The sequence below is a fragment of the Mesoplodon densirostris genome, chromosome 17 (genome assembly GCF_025265405.1).
Source record: "Mesoplodon densirostris isolate mMesDen1 chromosome 17, mMesDen1 primary haplotype, whole genome shotgun sequence".
In the NCBI taxonomy this organism is placed as follows: domain Eukaryota; kingdom Metazoa; phylum Chordata; class Mammalia; order Artiodactyla; family Ziphiidae; genus Mesoplodon; species Mesoplodon densirostris.
The window spans coordinates 4,089,333-4,107,536 of record NC_082677.1 but is presented as its reverse complement, the minus strand read 5'-3'; the positions used below and the strand labels follow the sequence as shown (position 1 = coordinate 4,107,536).

Sequence of the window (18,204 nt, the reverse complement as noted above, 5' to 3'; positions counted from 1 at the left end):
TCTCCCAATCCCCTTGATCTTACATTGAGAATAAATGAAATATTCCTTCTTCTCCATTCAAACTTACTTAAATTTACAACCAACCTGGGTGGGTAGGCAGGTGGCTATCAGCAAGGTTTGTTTATTTCAGTCTCTTACTGCTTCAGCTATGATACTTTCCATGGATGCACAGCTTCCAGAAAGTAATAAATATGGAAAGAAATGAACTGACTTTTTTTCTCATATCCAAATCAGCTGCTAATATGAGATATTCACCTTCTATCACCAAACATCTTAAGAAATGAAGACTATCATAATGCAAAAATATTTATTAGAGTAAATAAGTAAAATTCTTTAATAGAATAATCTTGTGTTGAGTATTCTACCATGTTGAGTATTCAATCTTATACTGAGAATTCCAGAAAAGCAAAAATCAATAAAAGGTCTATTTTCTTTCCAACTTACGTAGTTCTTCTGAAATCTTTCATTAATGTTGAATGTTCAGGCATCTTTTTTATATCTTCCCAATCTTTATCTGTGAAATACATTGATACAATTTTAGGTTGTCTAGGTTCCTATTCTCAGGAATTTTAATAAAGGTTACTTCACTTTTCATTACCTGTCTTATACTTTTAACTTCCATGAAAGCACAGACTTCAAATAAATGGTCAGCTATAGCAAACATCTTAAACATGTAAATGCAATTCCCCATACCTTGTACTGAGTTCAATCTATCTTTTAACTTTATTTTTTGAATGCTTACTTTCTATATGTTTTACTATAAGTTACCTCAATTTCTGTAACAACAGAGGAACAAGTTATAAATAAATATTTCTGTTATTTAATAGTTCTATTTCTATTTGTAAAACCACTTTTGTCCCCCCAAATTTCTTGGTTAAATCAGCACCCAATCTCCTCAACAATAAAGGCACTATCTTCCCCCTCAGTAGCTTTAGCTGTACTTCTTTTCCTATGGCCCTCCTCACTTTCCCTCATTAAGTACACTGGTTTATGTGGTCATCAAGGTAAGCAGTAGCAGCTCTTTGAAATGGAACAGAATAGGATGTAACTAGCATATTAACAAGTCAGCTGGTGCCTTGGCTAGTTTCCAGCTACTGGATCCATTAGGTGGGAAATGCCTCAATCAGTCTTGCTGGCATTAGAGCTACTCAGACACCACATGCTTTTTTAGAAGCTTGCTGTCATCCTCAGGGCACGTCACTGTGAGCCCACAGGTGCCCGCACTCTACCAGGTAGCTTCACAGCACTTCAGCTTTTAAATGACCTTCAGAGGTTTGCTTTTCTTTCAACTGACTTATAAAAATATTTGCTACCTAACCTCCACAGATATCACATATTGTAAACTAAACACATACTTTAAATTCCTAAATGGCATTTTCTCCTTAACTTACTTCCTTGTTCAATTTCTCTATTTTTGTCAATTTCTCAAGCTAGAAATCCTGAGATAATCTTTTATTCTTTCCTCAATTACATGCTTCCTGTCAAAAATTATACCTTTATTCTTTCTTCTCCATCCAAATCACTTTATACCTGGAGTACTGCTACAGGTAAGCAGCTGGTTTCCTGACTTGAGTTACCTTTCTTAAATTGATTTTTACATACCCCTGCCATACTAATCTGTCTAAAATTGAACATAAACCATGTCACTAGCTCTCAAGAACTTATCATAGAGTCTCGTTCTTTAGCACAAGTCTAAATTCTGCTGCCTTCCTTTTAGGTTCCTTATAAGCTAAGTCTACCCTAACTGTGGAACCACATACTAAGAACCATTTTAGAACCATCACAATGGAGGCTGCCCCCAACTCCACCCCTGTAAGCCATGCTCCTTCCCCTGGGGCCTCTGAAATGATGGGTACATTCAGAGGTGGGAAGAAAAGGCCAATCTCCCCACCTACTCAAACTACTCCCATTCTCTCAACATTCTCCTTAGAGCAGTTCAATGTCAGCTCCAAGAGGGCAAGAGTCATGTCTGTTATATGGACAATATTTCATATTTAACACAGTGCCTGAAACATGGCAGGTGCTCAATAAATAAATATTTAGTGAATAAATGAAATTCCCATCACAACAAAGCAATCTTTGTAGAAATGTCAGTCAATTTTGGAGAAAGGTAGTTATTCTGCATTTACTGATAATTAACACTTACAAGGGATGTGGAATTATAACTCCCAGATATTTCTGTATTAGTTTTGAGTTACTGACCTAAGAAAAATTCATAATAAGAAACAACTTCTAATAAGTACTTGACTAGCCAGAACTATGTAGGGGTTTTAAACAAATTTTCTTTATTCTGGACCTCTGGGCAGAGTTTCTGGTGGGTGATGAAGGGCTGTCTTGTGGCACAAGGGACTGGGATGCAGCTAGAGATCTAAAGCCTGTGACGGGACACCCAACAACTCCCTCCCTGCTGCAATCAGTGCAGGCACGGTCGCTGTGCAATGCGAGCCCTTCACTCACATCCTGACTGTTCTAACTTCAAAGAATGTTCTTACTGACAACAGCTATACACTAAAAAATGCTATTATTCAATACAATGTACTGCACAGTGCCCTAAATAGAAATACTGTTCAAAATTTGTAATCAAATACCAAGTAATGACATTATTATATATACTGCCAGACAAAAATACATACTACTGAATTTTATTTCATCTCCAATCGTGAGAACTAAAGGCACCTTTTAAATACAGATATTGCAACCATTTTAAATATGAAACAAAACAAAACCAAAAACCAAAGTGAAACAAAAATACACCCCACAAATTCAAGAAACCCCTAAATATTTTATGCTAATTTGTGAACTCTACAAATTTTGCTATTTCTATGGGTCTTTAAGGCAAGTCATCAACACAGAGAATTGAGTAAGAGTAGCTTTCATCAGCTAAAAATATACACCTTTCCAATGAAGATATCTAAGTTCAAACAACAGTGATTTAAAAACAAAAACAAAAACATAATGTGTACCTGCAGGAAATCCCATTACATTGAATATTCTGTCCAGCTGGTCATGGTGATAAGGATTACTAGTTTTGATGTCCTCTTGTCGACAGTGAAATATTGGTTCTGACGTTAGTAGTTCTGCAAATATACACCCTATAGCCCAAATATCTTTAAAACAAAAAGAAAGAAAAAAAAAAGGAAAAGAAAAAAAAGGAAAGGAAAAAAGAAAAAGAAAGGAGGAAAATAAAGTGGTTCTTTCCAAAAGAAAATGCATATTTATGTTGGCAGGGAGTGTTTTTTAGTTCTTTTTCTCCCCTAATAAGCCATATTAATTCCTAGCAATTATAAATATCAAGGAATATTGAATGTACATACATATTCCCACCCCACCCACTCCAGTGTTTCATTCCCTGTTAAACCTCCATCCCACCCAGTGGTTTCAGTTCAAGTTTAATCAAATTTATTACCTAAAAATTTTGGTGAGTTTAAGTGCTTCAAACATTACCTTATCTGTGAAATACATACAAAGCTGCAGATGGAACATGGGAACCATAAACAAATAAAGCGAAACAAAAAAATAAACAAACAGAAAACCCAAACAGCCTGTGAAATTGTGCATACTTGCAAAAAAAAAATCAGCACCATTTTTTGAGGTAAAAATATTTTTTATTCCTATCTAAGTTTATGTGCTTATTAATTTGTGAAGCTTAACAATTATTCTGCCATGTTAGCACTAGTTAGCAAGGTACTGTTCCAACAAGAAAAAGACAATGCCTAGCCTCAAATATTCTAATGAAACAGCATTTATATTGGAAGAGCTTTTTGTTCAAGTGTTTCTCCATGCTATAGCAGAGTCAGACTTTGCAAGTTTAAGTGTTTTATAAAGACAAGAAAATATGGGGCAAAATACTACCTTTAAATAGGCACAGAGGTGACAAATTCATAAGAATTATTTAAAAGCCAGGCAAATGGATTCCTCTTTATACAACAAATTTCCTTCACTCACTTTAAGATACAGGCTAACTTTCATTCATATTAAATTCTTACTAAGAGAACTATTAGCATTGGAAAGATATATATGCCAACTTGGAATTTGAAGCTGAAAGCACTCCATTTCTACTCAACAAATCCCTAAACCGACCATGGTAACTTCCCTACACTCAGCACAAGGCTGTGCACACAGAAGGCACTCAATAAGTGGTTTCTCACTGACCTAACCAATACCTGTGGTAAACATAAATAACTATAGAAGGACAAAGTAAAATCACTATTTCATTAAGGCCGATTATTCAGTTATGTTAATAATGGTCACTTAAATAAAAGTGGGAAAAAATGTCAATTTATAAATAACTGAAAATTCCTAAAATCTAAAACTGGAAAGTAGAAATTTAATTTAATGTAAAATGATCACACTTACATTTCAAAGTAACAAGTTAAACATCTATTTACTTTAAGATGACAAACGAGACTACAAGCAAGTGATTTTAAAAATGACACTGTCTGCCCATCAGAGAACCAAGTCTGGCCAACACCACCATACAGAAAAGTCTCATCAAGAAATAAAAGCCGGGGCTTCCCTGGTGGCGCAGTGGTTGAGAGTCCACCTGCCGATGCAGGGGACACGGGTTCGTGCCCCGGTCCGGGAAGATCCCACATGCCGCGGAGCGGCTGGGCCCGTGAGCCATGGCCGCTGGGCCTGCGCGGCCGGAGCCTGTGCTCCGCAAGGGGAGAGGCCACAACAGTGAGAGGCGGCCCGCATACCGCAAAAAAAAAAAAAAAAAAGAAAAGAAATAAAAGCCAAGCTATTTTCGTTTTACCGTCAGAGAGTAAGCGGGAAAATTATTTTGTGATTATTCTTTTTGCATGGTTATCCAATAGGAAGCTGACCTTTCATCATCTCAATCCAAGGGAAGATAGGCAAGCTGAGTGGGGTCACCAAGAGGGCCGGGGGGTCAGTCTGCACCTGTAAAACGCTACTCATAGCACCCAAGAGACGCTGTAACAACTCAGTGTGGTTATGAAAACTCGAACAAAAAAATAAAACATGTAAAGGAAGATGAGAGGTAAGTAAATAGTTTAGCTATCCTATGTTGCTTTAAAAAAAAAGGTCAGGAAAGTAGGAAAATTACTTTACTGAACCTTGCTTAACTTTACCCTAAATAACCTCTCTCTTCCTATCTTTTCTATTATCTTTCACCTTCTATCAATTTCACCATCCTTCCCTTCTTCAAATCCAGATATTAATCACGAATTTGAGTTAGCTGATCAGGCTATTACTTCAGATAAATTTCTAAATCTTTGTAAACAAGTGTCTCCTATCTTGCCTATTTTTTCAGATTGTGACAAGGGAAAGTCCCTTCCTGCTCACCTACCTGTCAAACTCCTTCTAGAAAGACTTTCCAAATTAAAAACATACAAATCCCATCTACTTCTCAAAGTATGTGATGTTCATGTGTAGCTACTGAGCTAACCAGGCAAAGTGGACCACAACTGGGGGCTACACAGAACCAAATGGGGGGAGGAAAAATGTGTTAAATTTGTTTTAATCAACAAGTGTACTAACAGTTAGCCTCTATCTCAATGAAAGAGTAAACTCACATCCTCTCGGTTTTATTGAAGTTCAGACTTTAGTAAAACTTTTAAGACTGCCCTAGTTGACTATTAGTTAAAGATTGATACCCCTCTTTCAGCCTTCTCCACAAGGTCAATCAAACAAAACCCCCAACACTCAAAACTGAATTAAACTTTGTCCCCAGGAGTACAGTGTTGACTAAGCTATCATTTTCTTTCTTGGGTTTAATGACTCAGCTTGCAGTTCCATACAATGGAGTGAATGAGCACAGCACTAAGATCTATTCGCCATGAGGGTGGGAACATGCCGGCTGACGTGCTCAGATTTCCCCTATGCTCTCTTGCTTCTTCTTAGCACCTTCAGTCTAACATAACCCAGCAAACTCCACTGGCAGATTTAACCCTTCTAAATGAGACCACTAAAATGCATGTATGAACATATCCAGCAAATAATAGGTAAATTCACCACAAAGGTTCTTCTATCTGCTGAGCCTACTACAACTACCTGACAAGGAAGTCAAAACGCTAGGCAAGTGCCTTCAGGGTGGTGGTGGGGGATGTGCTGAGTGCTTTACTGCACCCTTAGGTTACCCACCTGTGGAGCGGGAGGAACGAACCATGTGAGAGAGACTGGAAGCAAGGAAGAAGTTTCATTTTCTACTCCTGGATTCTATTTTTTTTTAATTTATATTAAAAATGGCTTATATATGATTTCTGTCTCTCTCTCAAACAAAAAAGGAATTTGTAAGATATCTACATTATCACTTTTTTGAGCAAACATTTTGACAGAAGAAAGCATTTTCCAGGATTGCTCTGGGCCGGGCCGGGCATATGCGCAGGGACTGGGACTGACCTTGGTCTCAAGTCATCTGCCCTCAAGTCAGTTCCCTCTGTGCTCTGGCTACCTCAGAAGGCAGTGGTTTCTATCCAACGTCACAGAACTTTCAGAGTTGAAGGGGATCTAAGAGATGATTTAGGCTAAATTCTCATCTTCAAAAAATGAGGCCATACAGGACTAAACGCCTTGCCTAAACACCGTCCCCCTCCCCGAGTGGCAGAGCTAAGGCTACAAGTCAGAGCGCTAGTCTTGGTTACTTCTGTTGTTCAAAGAGGACAACACAGTTTATGCACACAGTCATACTGTTTTCTCAACTGGATGGAGATCCCCTAAGGGTAAACGACATAATTTGCGTTCATTTTGGTTTCTCTTAAGTTTTAAAAAGTCTAACAGTTATCCAATAAATTTTGATGTTGATGAGAAGGAAGAAGGCCTTCTCTTTGCTAAATTATAAAGGCATTTGAACAAAGGAATCTATCTAACAGCTGGTAGTTTAGCTTTGTGACAAACAGCCCTGACCTGAAACTGCTAGACTGCAGACTGTCCTGGTGAATAACAGCTTATACAACTCTCAATGCTCACAATAAAATATAGATTTCTTAAGAAAAAAGAAAAAAGTAATAAATGATGAGCCAGTCACAAACCTATGCTATAGTTTATTTTTTACTCAATTTAAATCAATTCAGTGTTGAGTTTTCTGTTAACAGCAGCTGAGATTAGGTAATTATTTCCTTATTTGTATAGCCTCTTAATATGTCTTACCAAAAGTAACAATGCTTTTAAATATTCATTTTCTAGGTGGAAAAAATACCTATGTATCATATTAGTTTTCATGCTTAACCATTTAGAATACCTTTGTAAAAAAGATAACCAAGTGTGTGCTTAGGTAGTAATATACATTCAAAAACAGGGCTAGCTTCAATAACTTTTATTTTTCCTCCTAATTGACTTTAAAAAAAATAAATATTTTATTTTGGAATAATTTTAGATTTTTAGAAAAGTTGCAACGGTATAGTACAGAAAAGTCTTATATCTGACTAACTTAATCTACTTTTATTTTTCTATACAATAAAATGTGATCTCAAAGCAGGTATAAAGATTAGTGAACATAAAAGATTTTGTGAAAAAAGACATGCTGTATTCAAGATTAATAAGGGGGAATGATTACAAGTATTTTTCCTTTCCTCTTCTTGAGTATATATTGAAATGACAGCAAAGAAATAAAGATCCAAATCCACAGTAATAGAACCGGAGGAGACCATCAGGGACAAGACCCAGTCACTCACTCAGCAGAGTACTCAGTTCTCACCATGCAGGCAATGGCCTCCAGTGATGAACAGCTGGTCAAGACTTACCCATTTAGGGGATTTCAGACAGGAAGACAGAAGTGTGATGGGTAAGGCTGATGGTGTGACCAAGGAAGTTCTCTCTGAAGGGGGAGTATTTTGACTACGATATGGATGAAAAGAGACTGGACATATGCAGACCTGATCTAGCAGAGATACAAATAAAAACATTTCTGCAAACAGTTCAGAGAAGGCCCCAGCCCACAGTATTACTGCTGAGTGGGAAGCAGACTTGCCCGGCACTGCTCTGGGGGAGATTCTGTGCTTGGAGAATCAGCTACAAAGTCTGTATTTTGAACACTTGATCCCTCCCCACCCACTACTGCCCTGGGGCTACCAGGTACACAAAGCTTGGGCCAAAAGTTGGAGATTCTTCCCTTAAAGAATCTGAACGTCCTCAGTGCAAAGACTTGTGCATACTGGCATTTAGGATTCCCCAGTTAATGGTAGTTCTCTGCTGGATCACCCTGAAGTAAAGCCTGCCAATCTGTGAGCCCTCTGATCCATGTACACTAAGCTCCCAAGCAGCTTTTTGTAACCTGATTCTCAAATGCAAAGAGACATCAAGGGTCAACAAACAGTTCAAGAACACCAGCCACATGAAAGGGAAAGACCAAGACATATCAGTAAAAAAAGTGACTACAAAGAAAACACAGATGATTATTCCAGAAATTACAAACGATTAAAAAGCATCTTTATCACTGTCCTCACAGGTATTTAAGAAGCTTTTTTTTTTTCCATAAAGCAATACAATATGTTAAAAAATTAATAATCAGAGAATAAGAAGGGGTTCTTAGAAATAAAAAAGACAAAGGCAGAAAAGCATGAGAAGAAAAGTGGTATAAAGGATCAATCCAAGAAATCCAACATCTGCCTATACTCAGTTTAGGAAAGAGAAATAAAAACACAGAGGAGGCAATCAAGACTAGCTCAAGAGGATTTCCCACAGACATGGGACATAAACTTCGAACTGAATGTGCCTACCAAGTGGCCAGCACACCACTGTGAAATACAAGGGTGAGAAATCCTATTTGTTTTCAGAAAGGACAAAACCCCAGGTAATTCACCACTGAATGAGAACAAGATCAATGTGAGACTTTCCATTAGTAACACTGATGCTAGAAGACAATGGATGAGCATCACCAAATTCTGAGGCAAAATCATTTTGTACCTATAATTTTAATCCCTACCAAACTGGAAAGTATCATGAAGGCATTTTTTTTTCAGAAATACAAGAACTAGAAAATTTACCTCTAAGATAGGTTACTTAAGAATATGCTGGGGCTTCCCTGGTGGCGCAGTGGTTGAGAGTCCGCCTGCCGATGCAGGGGACACGGGTTCGTGCCCCGATCCCGGAAGATCCCACATGCCGCGGAGCGGCTGGGCCCGCGAGCCACGGCCGCGGAGCCTGTGTGTCCGGAGCCTGTGCTCCGCAACGGGAGAGGCCACAGCAGTGAGAGGCCCGCGTACAGCAAAAAAAAAAAAAAAAAAAAAAAAAAAAAAAAGAATATGCTGTAGCAAAGTAAGGGATGAAAAATGAAATCCAGAAAGAAATAGATCCCACCCAGAGGAATAAAAAAAGGAAAAATAGGGATGAAAACCAATCCAGAATAGAGCGAAATATAGAAGACTTGTGGGTGGAGTTATCCAAAAAAAATTAAAATGGGTTTAACACCATCCTGGAGAACATAGAACAAGTTAAGTAAGCAATAAAGGCACACAAAAAAGGAAAAAAGAAAGGCAAAACACATAAGAAAAAACTACATGATGATAACATTCTACCGAATGAAATGAAGCAGAATAAAGATGTCATTAATGGAAAAGTTGTGATAAAAGGATTGTGGTAGTTGAACATCAAATCCATTACAATATGTAGCCTAGGTATAAACAACAGTGGGCATTATGGTTTGCAAACAGAAAATAAATGCTGTAAGCATCAACAACGTGGTAATACCAATAATGATGACGATGGTATTATGAACTGAGAGGTGGGTGGGGACAGAAGTAGGAGAGCACTGATTTCCTAATTCTTCAAAACAGGGAGATAATCAATACCATCAAAAACGGAAAAGTGAGTTCAGATGTTCTAAATGCCTACTTATGTTCATAATCTCTTTTCCTTAACTTTAAGGGGATCTTTTAGAAGCTAGTATTTCTTCTGGTGAAAGAAACATTTGTCTGAAGTTCAATAATTAAGAAATTTTACTGTATTTATTTCTCTTTTCAAGTAAAATTAAAATACTTTTTACTTAGAATTCATAGTATAGTCCCATATATTTAAAAACTATTTTAGCATCTATTTATCTATCAGAAAGGGATGTCTGGAATGGTACACCCCTAATGCTAATGATGGTATTTCTAGAGAGTAGAATTTTATGTCAGTTTTTGCTCTTACTTTTATAATTTTCTATATTACTTGATTTAAAAATATACAGAAATATGTATACTTTACAACAACAAAGCCACTTTTTAAAAGTCATGGAATTTTAATTAGTTCTACTCACCAATAGCTTTGGTATAATGTCTTGCTCCAAGAAGTAATTCTGGGGCTCGGTACCAGAATGTTACGACTACTGGATCCAAATCTGCTAAAGGCTTCAAAGGTGAATTAAATAATCGGGCAAAGCCCATATCAGCTGTAAAAAAATAACAGCAATGTTAAGGACACAGATTTTTACAAATTTTATTGATTACTCTAATTTTACTATTATTATTTAGTAAGATACGAAAAATGTGAATTCTGGGGGGAGAAAACCAACAAAACCAACACAACATCTCACCCCTTTCAGAAGTCTAAATATAAAACAAGTCTGAGATCTTCATTCATTGCCAACTCTTGTCACTCACTCTTCCACTGGGTTACAGACACCCTCTGCTGCCAGAGGTCAAGGGTGACCCTACCCCTCCGGGCAGATTTCTTTCCATATGTCTTACCACCACTGGGACAGGGCTGTGAAGCTGCATTCCCTTTCTTTTTATTGGTCACAAGCACCAAGACACTAGATCAGTTAGGGTGAGGCTTTCCATTATTTGCATCAATAAGCACGTTCACTGGTATAATCAGAAGCTGACTGTACAGTATAATAATACCACTATTTCCCCCCATTTATTTGGGTGGAGTTTTTTCTTTAAAGAATCATGTTTGTTTTTTAAGCTGGAAAAGACTTTAAAGATCATATAATTCAATCACCTCCTTTTTCAAATGAGGAAACTGAGGTTAGAAGAAATTAAGTGATTTGACAAATGTCATAAACTCGTATCTCAGAGCTGGAGCTGTAATGAGATACAGTTCACGGCATTTCACACGGTTTAATATAGAGTGTGGTAATTCGGGCATGGACATTTATCCTAATAAACTGCCACCTTCTTATAGGCAAAAACTGTGTCTTTTTCATCTCTCTCCCCCTTTTAGCATCAAGTACAGTGTCATTACACATTGCTTTTGCCAAACACACGCTGAATGAACAATCACTATTCATACCACCTATTCGAAAATTTCAAGATTCATCCACCATTTGTTTAATTTTGCTCTCCTAATATACATTTTAATGAAGTAGGCCCCAATCTAATCTACTTAATTACAGAGGTTAAAAAAAAAACCCACAGAAATTTGGCAAAGAATTAAAACCATGAGTCAGATTACTAAATACTGGTTTACAGAAGAACTAATATTTCTTCTTAAATGTGAATACTTTAAGCCGTTAGTGTCCCCCAAACCTGCCAACATCATACATGTTACACAGAAGTATAATTCCAAACTAGATTATTTTTAACATATAGAATTCCCCTAAGTCTTACAGTAAAGAACACATCTGTAAATACTGTTTGGCTGGGTCTTTTAGATTTTGCATCTCTGAACTTACATTTGACTTTGATGCCACCAAGGTGGATTGGATGAAATCCTTTAAAAGCACATGTAAGGACTTAACAGGCATTTAATACTATCGTAAGCACTGACAGGGCCTGGTTCTCAAAGCAAGTCAATGACTAGGAGCATTTCGAGGTGTGTCAAATGTTCGCACTACTAAAACACTTGCAAAATTTATATCAAGAGTATTTCGAGAGTCTAATTAGAAGTAGAAAATGAGATTTGGGGAATTTATAGGGGAGGGGAGGGAAGAAGGGTTAAGAATACCTGGGTTTTTCTTTGTTGGTACAAATCAGCTGATAATTCTAATTCATATTAAATCTTACAATCAGAAATTCCTATTTACTTTGTTATATACTCCCATAAGCCTGCTTGCTGCTTTTAAATTAATATAATTTAGTTACTACATTTCTTCTATCCACACACAAAACAAACTAAATAAATGTGACAAACACAACTCGGAAAAGACAATGAAAAAATAACCAGTTAGGAAAAATAAATCTAGTTCTATCCTTATAGGTTATCAGACCAGGAATGGGTAAAAATTTGCATTGATATAAAGAAAACAGAGCTATTGGAAAACATGCCGAGGTAGAGAACGCTTGTTAATTTTTTCCCTTCAGGCAAAGGCTCATTAGAACCTACCCAGCCTCAGTGGTATCCTTAGTTTGTAATTCCTATTCTAGATGAGGCTAACAGAGGCATATGTTCTGATCTAATGTGGCTCAGGTAAACAGAACCGATGGTATAATTACTAGTACACTGTATGCCCTTGTGACTGAAGGTGAGGCTGGCTTCTAACATGGATAGAAGCCACTCACCTCTATAGGCTATTTTTAATGAAAGCAAAATTTCTAAGAAACTTGCATGGCTTATTTTATAATTAGAACACTTCAGTCTCTAAAGATTGTCTGACACCTTTCAAGAGTGTGAAACATTTTTCACTTTTAACGTATACTCTTTAGAAATGGCTTCGATCACATGGAACTATATGAATAAATGCATATTATTACAGCAAAAATTAGAAGTGATAAAGCTGCCTGCACAAGTTTTAAAAGAGTGCTACACTGTGACTTAGCAAAGATATAACATACCAATTTTTACTCTTCCTCGCTCAGGACCTTCACCCATAACTAAAATATTAGCAGGTTTCTGTGGAAACAAAATAGTGTTTTTTTTCAGTAGACAATAGTGGTTTCTTTTAAATAGACAATATGCCAATATAACATAAATCCACCTTTAAAAAAACCACATTTACTCAAAAATTAAAATCAAACACAGGAAGTCACCAAAGAAACTTTATGTGTATATATGCAAAGCAATATGCAACTTCATGAAGGCCAAATATGGCAGTGCTTTTCTCCAGGCACAGCTAAGGCTTTTCTTGGCCCTGTTATCAGTCTGCTTTCACTACTGCGGAACAGCTGGCAGAAAGTTAAAATGCTGTGCTTCCTTCTAACTCTTTCAGTTACATAAAATGTCCTGCAACTTCAAGGGAAAATGTATCTTCAAATATAATTTAACACTAAGCAGCAAGTTAATTATAGGGAAGGGACCACCTGATACCCTTTTTTGGAAACCACATAATATGTACCTATGTTTCAAATAAATTATAGAGAAATCAATTTAATAAAGTCTTTTCTAAATTAGTTGGCAGAGTAAAAGGAATTTTCCATGACCTGAACATCTTTGAGGTTTTCATTTTTAAATAAAAAAGGAAGCTAACATTTAAAGTGAGATTTTACAAAAGTAATATTTCAAACAGTTCTTAAGCCTCTAAAAATAACAAGATTAACTGCCATCTAAAATCTGTCACAGTGGTATCTACTATACTAACATAGAAGGGCTGTCCTTCAAGGAGGAGGAGAGGGGGAAAGGAGGAAGAGGCAGTCCCCAGACGTCTCTCAGGCTGCCTCCCTGCGGTCCGCCTGGTCTGACTGCTGGTCTACCTGTCTGCTGAATAAAAGTGAAACCAGATCACGACGCCTTTCAAATACCCATCAAAGCAATCTTGAAATCAGGTTAAGGATTTTAATGAAGGCTGTTTACAGTGGTACCCAATTCACAGGCTTCCCTGACCATATTTAACGACAGCCCCTATGCTATTACTGATAAAATGTAACTTACAGTACATTATTCTACCAACTACCAAAGATCAAAATTATTTTTTCATCCTCAGTGAAAAAACACTGCTGACATGGCAGCACATACATCTCAAAGGCTGAAAATTCCTACCATTTTTAAGATGAGGAAACTAGACAACGGAGCGAGTGCATGACTTGCCCCAAGTACGAGCACGGAGATGGGGCGGGGGGGGGGCGGTGGGCAGCAGCAGGATGTGCCCGTCTCTGAGCAGTGCAGCGCCCCTTCCTAACAGACCCTTCTGAAGGTAATTCATGCAGCAAGCTTTAAGTGGACGTGTATTACCATAACTATAATGTTTTGTTCAAGAAAATGTTTTCAGGATCTCTATCGTCACACACGCTCCTGCCCACTGAGATAGCTGGGGAAGCACCAAAAGGAAGCGCAGCGCTAACAATATTCCCTGTGCGCCACGTGGAGCTGCTCATCAGGGACACCGCAGAGCTCAGCCTGCTTCCGAGGAAACCAGGTCTCAGAGACCTGTGTGAAATGCCGACAGCGTCGGTGTGTGTGTGGGGGGGGGGGGCTCCAAGAGAAGAGGCAGCCCGTCTGTCTGGCTGAGGGAAAGGCCTGCTCTCAGTCACAGTGTGGCTCAGGAGGGGACTGGATATTTGGGCTCATCAGGGCAGGACTCCCTAGACATCTCTTGAACCCCATTTTGATTCTCCTCCCATCAATTCAGTCTTCTGTACTATTGCCAGGGTTACCTTCCTAACAGACAAAGCTGATCACATCATCACTCCCTTGTTTAAAATCTTCCACAGTAACAGAGGAAATTATTAGGAAAACAGTGGAACAGAAAATTATATATAGACTATGATTACAACTGGGTTAAAAATAAAAAGTGTTGAGTAAGGACTAGAAGAACAAAAAAGGTTAGAGTGACAGAGGTAGGGACGACCTTTTCACAATTTCTTTGATGCTGTTGTTGTGTTTTATAACTAAAGTATTTCACCTTTACGTGGCCCCTCACCGCCTGTGAATGAGGTAGAAGTCTTTATGGTGGAATGCCAGGCGCCTGCAAGCTCTTACCCACTGACCTCTCCAGCCCCGCCTTCCACCACCCTCCTGCCACACGTGTGTTTGCAGCCTTCTGTGACTAGACCTTACACAACTATGTCAGTGCTAGCCCGTTATTTCTGCCATAAGAACTTTCCTCTGCATTACTTGGGAAAACCTGATTCTCCACACCTACCCTCTAATGATGTAAGTAATACATGAATACACTCTGATTATAAACAATTCAAACTACGAGGCCACATACAGTTAAGAGTTAAAGGCTCTTTTACCACCCATCACTCCTCCACCACATCCCAAATTCCACTCCCTCCTCCAGAGTTACAAGCTGATTAACTGGCTTGCTGTGATGGATTTTTCTAGCACTTAAGTGCTCCTAAAAGATTACGTCCATATCTGGCAAAAGCACAAGCACACGTGGGCATCACTTTCCTCCTTCTATTTTAGATGGAGTGGAAAAGCTCTCTCTCTCTCTTTTGCTTTCTTACTCATTCAGCAGCCGGACCTAGATCTGAGAAGCCCTGGGATGGGTGGTACTGGTCAGCCTGCTACTAGGCAAGGGGGAAAAACTCCCTCTCTTGGTCTTCACTTTATTATAGACTCACTGGACTGGCCAAGTCCCAAGCCTGGGTTTGAGCATTGGTGGGGAAGAGTTTCTCTGTCGAAGTCTTGCCTAGTATTAGGGTTTGGGGCCAAAGTTCCAGCTAATAATTAAAACTTGCTTTGCAAGACAACTCACTGCCTATTGCATGATCTGAAGTCGATCTTGGGGCCGAGAGTCACCACTCACACTTAAATTCGTGGATTTCAGTTCAGTCTGGGCACGCTATGTAGTCATAAACAAAAGAGAATGCTTTTAAGTGCTGTTTTAATAAAACTGTTTATGAACAATGAGGGGCCTCCTCATGGTGTCTCCCATGGTGGTATCCATATGCCTCAGGGCGTGATACTCTGATTTAGTAGACAAATCTCACACTAAATTTCTTTTGTGAATGTGATCTAATGGAAATCTCAAGAGAAATTGGCAGAAAAGCCACAGAAATCATGAATACTCTTGTCAGCATTTGTTTTGTTGCTTAATCAGTTTTAAGGAAGGCTTCAAAAGACTTGATGGATAATTTTTGTTTTCATACTTAATGCCACATTGAAACAATATTATATTCTCCAAAAAGCTAATTTCTTTTCTTTCTTTTTTCAGTGGGAGAATTTGGTAGCAGTTTTAAGCTCTACAACCAAAGCATCCAAATAACTGGTGATAATTCATGAAACAATCAGTAATAACCATGACTTTGGTAAATAGTCTGTGATCTTTCATGTGCCATCAGACATAATCACCTTAAAAAACATACTTTGCGGGTGACATTTTGATGAGGCACATACTCTGTTAAACTATTTGTTGCTATAGAGAGCAGAGGTCCAACATGACTTAAAGGTATTATAACATCATGATAACACCTTCGAGAACAGTTATCTTATGCACAGAAATGATTACAGAACACCCTTTACTGCCTGCTGAACAATGAAATAGATCAATGAGATACTTGTTTGAAGTATAATTATTTGATTGTTTGAAACTACGATAGCCTTCTCTTGCTTTATTTCTCCCAGAAAAAAACTGTTTGTAATTAAAAGAACATGCCCTTGTTTTACACTCTCATGGCTTTTCTTCTTGTTTTATGTTGTTGTGCTCCAAGAAAAAACCCCACTGATATTTCCTAAAGCAAGATGTCTGTGTTACAGAGATAACCATCCCTGTAGAGGCTTTCTGTTCTCCAGGCTCTGTCACGATGGGAAACAGCACACTGATGGTTCTGGCATACAGCAGGGATGGCAAAGTCGTTTCATTTAAGGGGCCACCTCTGGTAGAAGACTAAGGACCGCAGGGAGCTGCATCTTGAGACAGACAGGAATTGGGCTGGTCTGGAAGCTTCCATCGCCAAGTGGAGGCGCCTCACACAGGTACGGAAGCACAGAGCACTGGCATCTCCGTCAAGTTAACAACGTGCTGTTCTAGGAGTAAAACCAGAGTCTTCATACTCACTTAACGTTATCAAGGCAAAATGGAGACTCTGAGTCAACAAGAAACGAAACTTCCACACTATAAACAACACAACCTGGTGGCACACTTTCCGGACACTCAGTGGCTTTGTTTCAGTTTGGTTGTTAATCATTTTGTACTACAACACATACTGATCTGCATCTCAAATGGCACATTTTCAATTGATGTCTAATAGCTAAGAAAATATAATTCTGCTTTTACTTGTTGTTGTTGTTTTATTGTGCTCTGAGAGATTAATGTAGAATTTGTGTCTTTGTGAATACTTACCATGAATATCTTCATCTTCTAGTACACACTGAACTTTTCTAGACATGCATTTTTAGCGAATGGTTTTCTTTTTTTTTCTATTCTTTTTATTTTTTGGCTGTGCCACACAACTTGTGGGATTCTTAGTTCCCCAACCAGAGACTGAACCTGGGCCCTTGGCAGTCAATGCTTGGAGCCCTAGCCACTGGACCACCAAGGAATTCCCAGTGAATGTTTATTTTAAAATATGTTCTTTTATATAGCCCTAAATGCCAAGCAATTCTATTATATCACATTGCTTCATTCTGTAATTTCTGCTCATTCCTTATTTAAAAAATTTTGTCAAAATCTGATTTAAAGAATGTCAAAGTACATAATTATATATTTCTATTTCCTTTTGTACAACTGCCAAATTGAACAAACCATAAGTTCTTTGGTGTACATCCATTATTTTAATCATTCTGCTGTTACAAAATATGTTTCAGTCTTTTGAAATAAAATATACTTTATCTGATACTATAATTTTTTCTATATTTGAATAGACACAGACTTTAGACCAATAGTTCTCAACTTTCTTCTTCCCCTAAACATTTGAGGAACATAACAGACTTCTTCAGAAGATGAGGAAGCATGGTTAAATGGTTAAGAACTGGCTAAAAGAAAATCAAGGATGCTATCAGCTATTAGTTCTGTGACCTTCACCTCCATTTTCTCATTTATAAAATATGGATAAAAATAATGACAAGTTAGTGTTGCAAAGATAAATGTTACTAATGCACATATTAAGAAGACTTAATACGATGCTTGTTATGTTAAAAGTCCAAAATATATTATAATGACAGCTAACACTATAATCTGTTAATAGTGACTCACAACTGAAGTGATTCTTAACTGAAGACTTCTGGGGGGCGAGGTAACCACGCATGATTGGATAATACCCCCAAGATGATTTCTCTACATCACCCTATGAGATGCCCCTAATTGTTTTTGATCACCTTTCTAGCTTCTAGTTATTTATGCCTTTTATTGATTAAAAAACTGTTTATTACTAGCAACAGCTTTTTAAGAATTAAAGTAATAAAAATACACATTCTTGTAGAAAATTAAAATACAGAAAAGTACAAAGAAAGTAAAATTTACCTGAAACCTCACCTCACAGAGTTAGGTCATTACAAGTA

At 37.8% G+C, this 18,204-nt stretch overlaps 1 protein-coding gene across 3 annotated transcripts in view; it reads right to left on the bottom strand.

The window, feature by feature from the left end:
- Positions 1-18,204, bottom strand: part of CDK8 (cyclin dependent kinase 8) — a 102,219-nt gene that overhangs the window by 8,339 nt on the left and 75,676 nt on the right. For 2 of the 3 annotated variants that reach the window (XM_060079738.1, XM_060079739.1), the window contains exons 5-8: positions 12,657-12,714; positions 10,199-10,330; positions 2,964-3,107; positions 445-514 (exon numbers count right to left, since the gene is read on the bottom strand). In XM_060079738.1, the coding sequence (XP_059935721.1) occupies positions 445-514; positions 2,964-3,107; positions 10,199-10,330; positions 12,657-12,714 (404 nt within the window). The remainder of the gene's footprint in view (positions 1-444; positions 515-2,963; positions 3,108-10,198; positions 10,331-12,656; positions 12,715-18,204) is intronic. The other variant, XM_060079740.1, reaches the window with a different exon arrangement.